Source organism: Euprymna scolopes, chromosome 12 (genome assembly GCF_053919585.1).
Source record: "Euprymna scolopes isolate OS-2025 chromosome 12, ASM5391958v1, whole genome shotgun sequence".
In the NCBI taxonomy this organism is placed as follows: domain Eukaryota; kingdom Metazoa; phylum Mollusca; class Cephalopoda; order Sepiida; family Sepiolidae; genus Euprymna; species Euprymna scolopes.
In genome coordinates this window covers 127,322,138-127,336,073 of record NC_136493.1, presented here as the reverse complement: position 1 = coordinate 127,336,073, position 13,936 = coordinate 127,322,138, and the positions used below count along the sequence as shown (strand labels likewise).

General features: G+C 34.9%; 1 protein-coding gene across 1 annotated transcript in view; it reads right to left on the bottom strand.

Annotated features, from left to right (window-relative positions):
• LOC145291474 (putative ubiquitin carboxyl-terminal hydrolase MINDY-4) overlaps window positions 1-12,635 on the bottom strand; it is a 140,785-nt gene extending 128,150 nt beyond the window's left edge. Inside the window, exon 1 of the mRNA XM_080137350.1 lies at window positions 12,245-12,635. Coding sequence (XP_079993476.1) covers window positions 12,245-12,310 — 66 coding nt within the window. The 5' untranslated portion in view covers window positions 12,311-12,635. The remainder of the gene's footprint in view (window positions 1-12,244) is intronic.
• Between the last annotated feature and the right edge of the window lie 1,301 nt (window positions 12,636-13,936).

Sequence of the window (13,936 nt, the reverse complement as noted above, 5' to 3'; positions counted from 1 at the left end):
CTCCTTACATTATTTTTACGATTTTGAACACCAGTAAATTCATTATAACTTTTGTTTTACTGAACGAAAATTGAAATATATATTTTTTTTTTTTTCACAATATAGCTGAGAAGGTGATCTATAAATTGTAATAATTGTTTGAAATTTGAAAATGAGTGAGCGGTGAAGTTTTAAAGCAGTTCTAAATGATTAAAACTGCCACTTAACCATATATACAAACACTACCGTGTTTGAATTATCTATATATACTCCTATAAATTCGTTTTTCTTTTGTGTGTATTGATATTCATATTAAAACCCCTCTTTTCTATTTAATTAAAAAGAAAATACAATTTTCTTATATATGGGTTGCGGAATTGCATTCACTAGCAAAAGATCTAATTTACATATTCTTTTAAACATTCATTTTAATTAATTCCCTATTAGTTGCTTCGGTTTTCTAAAGGGATAATCATCTTTAGTTAACTATTACATGTAATTATATTCATGCAGATATTCTACATGATTTATACTTGCATAATATTTGCCTAAAAAGTTTATAGTAAACAAAAAATTGTTTCCATATATATTTATGTATACATATATATTTTTGTTTAACAAATTTTGTCTACCAAACTCCTAGAGTTTTTGGTCTACAGACATAAAACTTCATATATAAGGTATTTGAATCCATGCAAAACTTTATATTTGGGTTTTAGCCCGGAAAAAATTGGTGCAAAAGTGTGAAAATTTAAAAAAAATGTGAAATTTGCCAGGTGAAGGTTGAACCCTGGCATTACGAATGCATAACGTAGTAGCTATTGGTTCATGTTTTAATTTTTAGCCTTGCAGTAAACATGTTTTCATAGCCCAGTCATTGACGGCAGAGGCAAAATAAATCTTGAACTGAATGTTTTGGTTTCGATTCTCGGTGGTGACGCATAAGTCTTTTTTTTATATGCTTTTTAAATCATTACTATATATTGCATTCAATCTATCTATCTATCTATCTATTTATATACCTATAAAAGTGAAAATGTCTGTCCGTCTTTTCTCTATGGTAGTTAAGGAAGACTATTATACAGAAAGGCATTACTTTACACATTCACACTTTTTAATATATACATATGCACATAACCTTATGAACAGTATATAGGGCCTGAGCAAAGCCGGGCGGAACTGCTAGTATATATATATATATATATATATAAATATATATATATATATAACCAAAAGGCTTTATTGTTTTTTTTTATTTACACATAAACAAATTGAACAAAAGTACTACAAATTCAATAAACTACTACACCTTAATTTTAGCCCGAAGGCCAGATTGTCAAATTACCTCAAGTGCCAATCAACCATGCCCTCGACACACCACCCACAGAGGAGGAGGTTGTAACAGCTACCAGGCAAATGTCGACTGGCAAGGCACCTGGCTCCGACGCCATCACAGCCGAAGTATTCAAGTCGGGTGGTCGCTATCTCATCCTCAAACAAACAGAACTGTTCCAAGAGTTGTTGCAAAGCGAAACTCTACCTCAAAACTTCAAAGACGCAACAATTGTTCACATCTACAAAAGGAAGGGCAACAAACAGTCTTGCGATAATCACCGAGGTATCTCTCTCCTCTCAATTGCAGGCAAAATACTAGCTCGTGTTCTTCTAAACTGCCTTCTGAAATACCTGGAACAGGGTCACCTTCCAGAAAACCAATGTGGTTTTCGCACAGGTCGTGGAACCATCGATATGATATTTGCCACTCACCAACTCCAAGAGAAGTGCAAAGAACAATATCAAGACCTCTACATGACTTTTGTTGATCTCACAAAGGCTTTCGACTCAGTGAGCAGGGAAGGCCTGTGGAAGATCATGTCAAAGTTTGGTTGCCCAGACAAGTTCGTGAATATTGTAAGACAGTTCCATGACGGCATGATGGCACGAGTAACTGATGATGGTGACATCTCAGCCCCTTTCCTGGTAATCAACGGCGTAAAACAAGGTTGCGTGCTAGCACCAACGCTTTTCAGCATGACATTTTCGGCAATGCTGACTGATGCCTTCAGGGAAGTTACTCCTGGCATCCAAATCCGGTACCGGTGTGATGGGAAGTTCTTCAATCTCCGCCGTCTACAAGCTGCCAGTAAAGTCAAAGAAACAGTAATCAGAGTCCTCCTTTTTGCTGACGACTGTGCTCTCAATGTCACCAAAGAGCATGGAATGCAACTGGAAGTGGATAAATTTTCTTCAGCATGTGAGAACTTCAGTCTTACAATAAGTATGAGTAAGACAGAAGTCATGCACCAGCCTGCTCCTGGCAACACGTACCAGGAACCGAACATCCAAGTAAATGGTCAGAGCTTGAAAGCAGTAGACCATTTCACCTACCTTGGCAGTACACTCTCTCGTGCTGCCAACATCGACATTGAAATCACCAACCACATTGCCAAGGCCAGCAGCTCCTTTGGCAGACTAAGGAAAACAGTCTGGGAATGAAGAGGAATTCAGCAGTACACAAAGGTCAAAGTGTACAAAGCAGTGATCCTGACATCTCTTCTATATGGTTGTGAAACGTGGGTCCTCTACAGACGTCACAAAAAATAACTAAACCACTTCCATCTTCGATGTCTTCGGAACATCTTGAACATTCGCTGGCAAGACAAGATCCCAGACACTGATGTTCTCGAGAGGTCCAAGCTCCCAAGCGTCATCACTACGATCCGCAAAGCGCAAACCCGCTGGGTAGGCCACGTGTATCGGATGACAGACTCGCGCATACCAAAACAACTGCTCTATGGTGAACTCCGGTGCGGAATGAGAAGACCTGGTGGACAGCGCAAACGGTTCAAAGACACTCTGATGTCCTATATGAAAGACTTCAACATTGACGTGAACTCATGGGAAAGCAGTGCTTCCGACAGGCCAACCTGGTGCCGTTTGGTACACGAGGGCTTTCTGCTCGCGGAAGCAAAGCGCGCTGCGCGAAAAGCCCAAGATACTGAAGTGGGCATCTTCAGCCACTGGTGTCCAACATGTGGCAGAGGCTTCCGCGCCCAGATTGGACTGATCAGCCACCTGCGGACACACAACTAGTTGTCTATGGTCATAATCGACTCCGATTGACGAACACACACACACAGGGCCCGAGCAAAGCCGGGCGGAACTGCTAGTATATATATATATATATATATATATATATATATATATATAACAAAAAGGCTTTATTGTTTTTTTTATTTACACATAAACAAATTGACCAAAAGTACTACAAATTCTATAAACTACTACACCTTGATCTTAGCTCGAAGGCCAGATTGTCAAATTAAGACAATAGACAAATTTGAAATGAAAATAGTAGATCTATTTAGTACCTATTTGGTTATCCACATATGTTTTTACTTTTCAACATGAATAAGAAGATCGAAGATTACATGGTCGAAAACTCACATGATAAATATTTTTAAAAAAACATAAAATAAAATACGAACACACCAAAAAGTAGAGGAAAAGGATTTTTTTCTTTTTTCTAAATCGCTGAATTTAATTTGTGGTAGAATCTTAACATTTTTGGTTCATTCTGGTTTTACGTAATAATAACGATTAATAACGCATTTTCAGTTTTTGTTGGTACTTCTACAGAATTTGAACGCAACTGATTGTTATTATCTTAATCTAACCCTAAACTAAGTTTTCGGTTTAGTTCGGTTCAAATTCTGTAGAAGCACAGTTTTAGGACGGAGAAATATATTTACATAAAGGTAACATTTTAAAATAAAACAAAATGATTTTCATGGGATTATTTTCAGCCCTATTTCTTGAAAATGCAATAAAGTTACGTTGAATCGTGTGCTCCTATAGAATTTGAACCGATCTAAACAGATTTTTGCCGAACTAGAAATAAAAACGGAAACTGTTCAGTTTAAATTCCGTAAAAGAACCTTGAATTATTTTTGAAAAATGTATAGCGTTGTATACTTTTGCCCCCGCGCTATTTTTAAATAGTTTTTTTCAGGTTGAATTCAAGCTTCACGATATCTTTTTTATTATTATTAAACTAGCAGTTCCGCTTTGCTCGGGCCCTATCTACTGTTCATAACTTTATGTGCATATGTACGGTAATATCTTTCCCTAACTACCATAGAGAAAAGTTGGTAGAGACCGCAGATGTCAAATTTGACTAAATATGCCTATCAGGATACCCTGGCCAAATAAATCACTACTAAAAACATTGTCCACGTCCATCAAACTTAAGGACTGAACCGGAAACTCGAAAACGAAATGAAACGAAATTTATTATTATTTTTTAATTTTCATTTATTTATTTATTTGCTACACTTTTTTTTATTATTATTTTAGTTCATTTACGCAAAAAAACAAAATGTATTTCTACTATTTCTGTCAACATTACCCCTGTGTGTGTGTGGGGGGGGGGGGTTTAAGTGAAATTAAACCTCTCTGCCCCAAACAAAATAATAAGAAGAAAAACGGAATAAAACAAAATGACACCGTTTAAAATGCGCCGCATTTATTTTTCAACAAAAATAACAAGATGAACAAGCAAAGTCCGATCGGTAAGAGTTCTTGAGAAATCATTATGATTAGAATCTTCAAAGTAGGTGAAAAAAAATCCTTGGAGGAGTTATTAATATTAAAAGGTCATGTTAGATGAAAGTCCTTCGTTAAAATAATAAGATTAGAAGGTGAAAGTCTTGTGTGAAAATAATGTCCTTATTTCTAGGTTTGTGTTTTAATCGGCGAAGTTCGCCTTATTCAAAAGTGCCATGAAGAAAGTAATCCGTTGTTATTAATTCTTATAGAAAATGTACGGAAATGGGTGCGTGTGTGCATAAGTGTGATTTTGGGGTGCCCGCGTGGCGTTTGCAATTATGGTTTCGAGAGATTTGAAAACGATGATGAGATGAAAACAAGAGGCATGTTCTCGTGTCACGTCGGAGCGAGAAGAGAAGAAGAAAGAAGGGGGGAAAAAGGGGGAAGAAAGAATGTTTTGTTGCATTTAAATACTTTTTGAACTGGCTCCAGCACAAGATTGCTGCTACTGGTATTTTGTTTTTGGAAAAAGCATTAAAAACACAATTTTCTAATTGGTCGCTTGTGTCACGTGGTACTGTCTTGAACTACGTCCGCCAGAAATATGTTCATTTTACTTTTGTTGCTGTGAGAAAAGTGTGTGGGCGTATTTGAAATTATGTCGTTGCTGGAAAAACTTATTTTGTGCAAATGCACGGGAAAATTAAAATTAATACACGTTCGTTTATTTGCGCTCGAACGTGTGTGTGTGTGTGTGTGTGTGTGTGTGTGTGTGTGTGTGTGTGTGTGTGTGTGTGTGTGTGAGAGTGAGTGAGTGAGTGAGTGAGTGAGTGAGTGAGTGATTCAGTGACAGCATCCCCCCCCCCTCCGTTGATTCATTTGGATCGAAAATGTAATGTTTAAGAAAGATAACGAAATGGTAATTCATTCTTAACAAAAGATTAGAGGAAATACATCTTTTCTGGTAAATGTGTACCTGAACTAAAATAAATAAAAAAAATAAAAGAGCATGCTCTATAGCTAGCGTTTATTCCTACATACATATAAATATTAACGTTTATTCCTACATATAAATATTCCACACCAATTGCCCTGGGCCCAACTCTCTTCCTGATCTACATCAATGACCTCCCTAAACACATACTTAAATCATTCGTTGACATCTATGCTGATGACACTACCATCTACGGCAACACATCAAAGGTTGTAAATGACAAAGTTCTCTCTGATTCCCTCTCCTCTGATCTCGAGCGTGTGGTTCAGTGGGGGAAGATGTGGCTGGTTACCTTTAATGCATCCAAAACCAAACTCCTATCCTTACATTATCAACGCTCTGATCCCCAGCTGGCATCAATTGTGATGGATGGCTCTCGTCTGGGTGAGGCCCCGTGTTTTGACAAGCTTCTGGGTTTGACCTTTACTCCTGATCTGAAATGGAACATGTACATCAAGTCTGTTGCCAAGGTCGCTGGAAAGATGGTGGGATCCTTCTACCGCTCCAGAAGATATCTCACTACTGATGCAATTCTCTATCTATATAAAAGCCAAGTACGTCCAAGGATGGAATACTATTGCCATATCTGGGCAGGAGCAGCCAAAAACAGCCTATCATGCCTTGACAGAGTACAAAATAGACTTCGTGGCTTAGTGGGGGATGCCCTTTTCTCTACCCTGCAACCTCTCTCCCACAGAAGAGACGTTGCGAGCCTATCCTTGTTTTATCGTTATTTTCATGGCTGGTGCTCGTCTGAACTCTAATCTCTGGTTCCCCCTCGCCAATCTTTCGCGAAAAACACCCGTCTAGCTGAATCCACTGTGAAAAATTTCCCCCACTCTATATCTGTGCCTAAATCAAAACGCGGATTCCATGAACAAAGCTTCTTTCTTAGAACTGCACGCCTGTGGAACTCTGTTCCATCTGCCTGCTTCCCTCCGGACTACAACTTGGATGTCTTCAAGTCCAATGTTAACAAATTTCTAATGAAACGCCCCCTTAATTAAACACTTCATCAAATCTCCACACTAACGTAATGTACTTGCAATAACCCTTATCCCTGAGTGGCTTCCGGGCCTTGATAAGTGGTGATCACTGTGTAAAAAAAAAAAAAAAAAAAAATTTTAATTTAATGTGTTGTGTTATTATTTTATTTACTGTTTTAGTGTTATGTTTTTTGTTTTTTGTTTTATTTCGTTATTTATTTCGTTTCGTTTTCAGTAAATTTTATTCAAGTACGCATGGAAAAAATAAAAGAATTAATCTTATTTTATTTTAGCAAGAAAGATAACGAAACGGTGGTCAATCACTGGTTGTCCAACCTGCAAAGGGTGTGAATTCCGAAAGCTGTTCTTAACATGGGGAAGTTGAAAAATAAGAAAATGCCTTTCGGAATAAACACCACCACCAATCTCCCCATGTTAAGAACGGCTTTCGGAATAAACACCCTTTGTAGGTTGGACAATCAGAGCACACTAACCGAAATAGTAATTCGTTCTTACTAAAATAATAACAGAGGAAATAATCTTTTCTGGTAAATGCGTACCTGAACTAAAACAAAATAAATAAATAAATTTCGTTTCCGAGTTTCCGGTTCGGTCTTTAAGTATAATGGACGCGGACGATTTTTTAGCTATGATTTGGCTGAGGTATTCCGATAGTCACATTTACCATTATTATTATTAGTGGAATAATTTGGGTACTTTTACACAATACGAACCAAATTTTTTTACCCTAAACCATAACCTAAATTTTAGGCTTAGTTCAGCAAAAGTTGATTTAGTTGGGTTCATATTCTGCAGAAGCACCTAATTTTGTATCACTTGAATTACGCAGTTTAGGCCGATGTAACCTCCGACCTTCTTCAAGTGCATCTTTTCGAAATCATACACCTGTACTGAATTTCGAACTAAACCCTTCATTTAAACCATAGAGAGGGATTGTTCTCATTTCTTCAGCTATATTGAACATTAGAATGTTACTTGGAACTGGTTGTGAGTTTTGAATTTTTTTAGATAAGGATTGATTATTCGCATTATTTGGATTTTTCGGACTACTGTTCTCATCGTGAGTGATATTTCCGCAACGTGTCGGTAGGACCGCAAGAATTCGTTGCGTAGTGGATAGAGTACTTGATGAAATTCAGGCGTAAATGTCACATTTCTGGAGATTGAAGATTCAATCTTCAGTGCGGGCGGCCCAAAAATACAATTGCGAATTACTTAGGACTTCTACCCAGTCATGGCTGATAAAATGAGAACATGATTCCATTTGAAATAAAGATTCTCGAGTTTGGCAAGATACACCTGAAGAAGGCCGGAGGTTACATTGACCGAAACGTTATGCAAATAACACTCAGCAGTTCGAAGAATTCAAATATAATTGTGAAACGATTTTAATTGTTACGCAATATGTTCATGTAGACAATTCTGGTACACATTTTGGGAGCATTAAACTTCGCATAGAAGTGTAGTGGTAAAAACTGCAGAGAATGCTGTTTTACGGTTGTTGTAAAAATGGAACGGAAATTTAAATTTCGTTCCGTTTTAAATTCGGTACATTTTTACATTACGTCCAATTCGAATTTAGGAAAACTCGTCTCCAGAAAACCCGTACCCGGAAACTCGTCCCTTTTTGCTAGGTAAGAAAACTGGTCTATTATTGAATAAATAAGGGATCAGTTTTCCTCCCTAGCAAAAAGGGATGCGTTTTCCGGGTACGAGTTTTCCGGCACACCGTCCAATTCATCGTTCACATTCGACATGTCAACTTTTATAGGGTTTCGAGTATGCTGACAAGGTTGGTAGTGGCCGGGGGGGGGGGATCTATTTCGAAAGTCGTTCTTAACATGGGGAAGTTGGGGTGTTTATTCGTTTTAAGCATACCCGAAAACCTACAGAAGTCGACATTTCCAATGTGAACGGCGAGTTAGACTTATGTGATAAAGATTTTTTTTAAATACCAAAAAAGTATATCAAATTGATTTTTTTCGTTTAAAAATTAAATTATCTCGTTTTTGTTAATAAAATTTTATTTTTTATATAAAAAGATCTTTCGCTTTTTTTTTTTTTATATATATGAAAAGTAGGATTGTTGAATGTCATTCTTTGGGTTACTTTCGTTTTAGGGGGCACAAAAAAAAAAGATTAAAATTCCATTCCATTTTTACAACAACCGTAAAATAGAGCATTCTCCGCAAGTTTTACCTTTTTTTTTTTTTTAATATGTTGTTTTAAGCAAACACGTACTTAATCATCATGTCGATATTACGTACTTAATTATCCTGCCAAAAATAGTAAATTATCCCAAAATTACGAAAAATCGATTAGAAATTTATTTGTAGTTAAAAGTAATTTTTACGGAAAATTGAATAAAATCGCATTTTACCTAGACGTTATAATGTAGTCAGTAGGAAGCTATACACAGGGGACATAACTCCAAAGAGAATATTTTAGATTATTTGTGCCATGGCTGCAATATTTGTTGTCTATAGCGATAGACTTTATTTTACTAAAAATACAATAGCAATTGCTATACTCGATAGATTTTCGTAATCTTTGGATATGTTACTATTTTCGACATGGCAAGTAAGTACGTATTATTGTTTTTGCTTAAAACGATATATTTAAAAAAATGATTTGTCGACTAAAGCTTAACAAACACCAAATTCAGTTTTAACTTAAACTCTTCTGGCGGTTGAAGGTTTAGTCCTCAGTGCGGGCGACACTGCGAATTCGAATTACTTAGGACTTCTACTGAGGCCACCCAGAATCACAATCGACGGAACGAGAGTATGTTACCCGTTACAGTTAAGATGAAGACAGTAGTCTGAATAATCTAAATAGTACCATTTAAAAAAATCCAGACAAGGTATTATCAATCCTCACTAAAAATTTAAAAAAAAAACAAAAAAACAATGTAATTACTATTTCTGAATTTTTGAGATGAGGATTGGTTATTCGTATTATTTGGATTCATCGGACTACTGTTTTCATCTTGAGTGTGATTTTCACAGCGTTTTGGTCGATGTAACCTTCGACCTTCTTCAGATGTATCTTGTCAAACTCTGGAGTTTGGACGGAATTTCAAGCAGAACTCTTTATTTACTTCACGGGGTAGCATGCTCTTGTTCCGTCAACCATGACTTGATAGAAGTCCTAAGTAATTCGCCATTGTATTTTTCGGTCACAATCGCGAATTAGGACCTCTATCCAGTCATGGCTGACGAAACGAGAGCATGGATTCCTCCGTGAAGTAAATAAAAGGTTCCGCTTGAAATTCCGTCCAAATTCCCGGGTTCGACAAGATACATCTGAAGAAGGTCGAAGGTTACATCGACCGAAGCGTTGTGAAAATCACACTCAGGATGAGAACAGTAGTCCGATAAATCCAAATAATATTAATGCAATTACTATTAGTAAACAACGCTCTTAATCGTTACGCCATGGGCCCAATTCTATCGGTGTATAGATGTGTAAGTCTATAGAATTACTATATATTAAACAACGCTCTTAACTGTTATGCCATGCGTCCACTTTCAGTATGAATTTTGGGAGCATTAAACGATCTATATTAAATTTCTATTCGGTTGTTTGTCTGTCCGTTCCACTTTTTCTCGGAAACTACTGAGACGATCTGCCTCAAATTTTTTTATGGATCTTTGTTATGATAAAGTGCGTCGAACTAAGTATCCGTTCGCCGCAAAGTTAGAAATTAATAGGGGATTAGTACTTAATGCAAAAAAAAACAATGGGCATGCATTTAACCATATTCAACCATAAACTTTGCATAAAGCACTCATTCTAACTCAACATGCTATAACTTTTGTCCGTTTTTAATGGCCTAAAAAGCAATTATTCAAAGTTAAGAATATTCAACGAATGAATAACGAGGTTTATACAAGAGTGCTCAATACAAAATACAGCAAAATATACTTTTTATTTGTTTTTACATAAACATTTAGGTATACGACGCTACACCATCATGAATACGTTTCAGTCAACTAGTTTAATTAGATTGATGTTGCTTTTAAAGATTGAACTTTTGGAAAAGCAACATCGCCTGGTGAAGTCTATAGTTATTTACAACTAGTTGACTGAAACATATTTATGATTGTGTAGCAATACCTAAATGTTTAAAAACAAATAAAAAGCCTGGTGGCATCGCTTATTATTATTATTATTAGTAGTAGTAGTAGTAGTAGTAGTAGTAGTATTGGTACTTCTACTTAGAATTACTTTTTTTTCGACTGGAAGCTTCCCAAATTCGCCTGAAGAAGATTATATTGGCTGAAACGTTAAACCAAGATAAAAATAGCAACCCGAATAATCTGAAATTAATGTTTAAATAAAAACAATATATAACAGCACAATAAATTAAAATAATTAGTTAAACAAAACTTTCCAAAAATTCGCATTTTTATTTGGAAAAAAAAAAAAATACTTGAATAGTAAAGAGATATTTCATTTATTATATTGTAAAAATTCTTTTTTTTTTTTTTTTTAGTGTATTTTCTTTTAACTCAAAATATTTGCACACAAAAAAGGAAGGCACCTGCAGCAGAAATCGATATTTTTTTTATTAATGAATAAATGAAATAATCGATTATAATCTATTTGCATTCTCGGATTTTATTTCCATTTTTTAGAATAGAGAAAAAAAATGACAAAAGACCCAGAGAAAATAATTCTAATTTATGACACCCCCATAACAAAAATCATTGGGGTTTTTCGGGTTTTTTTACTTGTGCAGTTTACGAACCGTGTTATTTTTATTATTATTATATTTTTAATAGATAGAATATTCAAGTTAAATTCAAATTTTACGGTATCTTTTGTTTATTAAATTGTTAGGTGAAAGTACAGAATAGTTAACAAAGCCTATTCCTCTCTCTCCATGTTAATGACTTTCTAAATAATAAAGTTATCATTTCAGCACGACCTCTGAATGAAACAAGTATCAATTTTTTTTTTTATTCATGTTTAAAATATTTCGATGATTTAAGTTTGTAATTATTTGTTTTCTATTTGATGCATTTCTTCCCAAAACTTGTTTAGCAAAATAAAAATTGACTTTTGTTTTATTTAATTTTTTTTAATTAAGTTAAAATGGGTAAATAGCGATTTTTTCCCCCCTGAATAAAACTTTTTATATTTTTTTTTTGTTTGTTTAAATAAATAAATAAATAAATAAATAAATAATCTCTGTATTAATAAAACGGTATTTATGCATAATATGGACCGTGCTGAAATAATAACCATCTTATTTAGAAATCCATTCTTAACATTGGGAGGATGATGGCGCATTGTTAACTATTCTGTACGTTCACATAACAGTTTAATAAACAAAAACAAAAAAGTTAAAATTACATGTAACTTGAATATCCTATCTTTAAAACATAGCACAGTTCGTATTCTGCCTAACTACCAATAAAACTATCAAACAAGATCCACTGTGTTTGTGTTTCTCGCTTATACGTAACTTTGATAAATAATCAATAAACAATTGTTGTTTTGTTTTGTTTTTTAATTATTTAATATTCAGCGAATTTTTATCGAAATCAAGAATAAAAAGATGGAAAACTAGTACGATTTATATTTTTTCTTTTTTTTATGTGAACATGGCAATATTTTTTATTATTTTTCTTTAAGCCTCCCACCCGGACAACGCCGGGCGAATACAATGAATAAATAAATAAATGGTAAAATAAAAGAAAGAACCAACCTTTCTACTCAGGTATTCCCTGATCAGAGAAGCGGCAATAGCCTCTACCATCGAATTATCCACCATGGGGACCAAGTTGTAAATATAAAAAAAAGAATCTATCAACAAGTTATACAGGGAAAGTATTCAAGTTATTTTGTTTTGTTTACGTTGTTAACTGGTCGGACATTTCGACGGACAAAAAGAGAAAGCGACACCGGCGACATCTGGCGAGCGGACACGGATTAATAAACAAAGGCGGGTAACTCTACTGGTTTAGATAGAAGACGAGTTTCATCTTGACATCGTTATTATATCCTGGCACCCAGTCTCTTTTCTCATCTGGATGAGGTATAGATCGACTCGATCCTAGAATGTGCATTACCTGAGGCATTACCCTCTCCTTTGGAATGAGATCTGGTTAATTATCAGTTGCCCTTAGAAAGGGCATGCCTATTGGTTTATTCTCATAATGTTTTGCAGTTTGCACTTAGTCGAAATGTTCCTTTGGGATAACGGGCACGGCACGGGCACGACCTTTCGAAGGGCCGTGGAACGGGCTGAACCAGTGAACCACGGCTATATCTCGGTGGTCATGGCTAACCCCTCGTAAAACGAGCTTGTATCACATTGTGCATACGAGAGATGATGCTCATAAATGCTTCCTTTGTAGCTTTCAAGCAACCTAGAGTGTGTGGGGGGGGGGTTATTTTTGTTTTGTTTTTCAGAATGACGTGTGGTCTTAGAAAGTTGTCGAAGTGTTGAAGGGGACCGACGGTCCCCTTCAACACTTCGACAACTTTCTAAGACCACACGTCATTCTGAAAGAAATTTCGTGAAAATAGCGAATAATTCCACCCCATCTTTCCAAGCTTATAACTCCTCGAAAAATGCAATTCAAGCCCTAATTTTTTTTTTCAATTAAAGGAGCAAGGACCAAGATTTCATTAAAAAAAAAAAAAAAAAAAACGTGTTTTTTTTTTAAAAAGGTTTTAAACTTCGGACTTTACAGGTAAATTTCTAAAAAAAACAGTATATTTTTTTTGTTTTAAATTTGAATATATTATGTATTGACCTTTTCTCTTCAATTTGTGAGTAAATAATTATGTACTCATCGGGGTCTAAATTAATTATTATTAGACATTTACAAAATGGGAGGCGTGAATTATTCGACCCCCTGTCTTTCCAAGCTTATAACTCCTCGAAAAATGTAATTCAAGCCCTAATTTTTTTTTCAATTAAAGGAGCAAGGACCAAGGTTCCATTAAAAAAAAAAAGAAAAAACAAATAACGTGGTTTAAAAAAAAGGTTTTAAACTTCAAACTTTACAGGTAAAATTCTAAAAGAACACTATGTTTTTTTTTTTTTTTAATTTGAATATATTATGTATTGACCTTTTCTCTTCAATTTGTGAGTAAATTAATTATTTACTTTCGGTTGACTAAATTAATTATTTACTTTTTAATAGACACTTAAAAATTGGGATGGGGGGGTTCGTGAATTTAAAAAAAAACAACGTTTGTCTAAAATATTATATTCAATTTATTGGAAAGAACATAAAATTTCACATTGACCCTGAAAATATCGTAAAAATAGAATCAATAGAAAAATTTTGATAGATTTTTAAAGTTTAAAAATTGAAAAATATTGAGTTCGGAAAATTCATTACTGTTTTAAAAAAAAAAAAAAAATATTTCTATTACTTTTAAAACA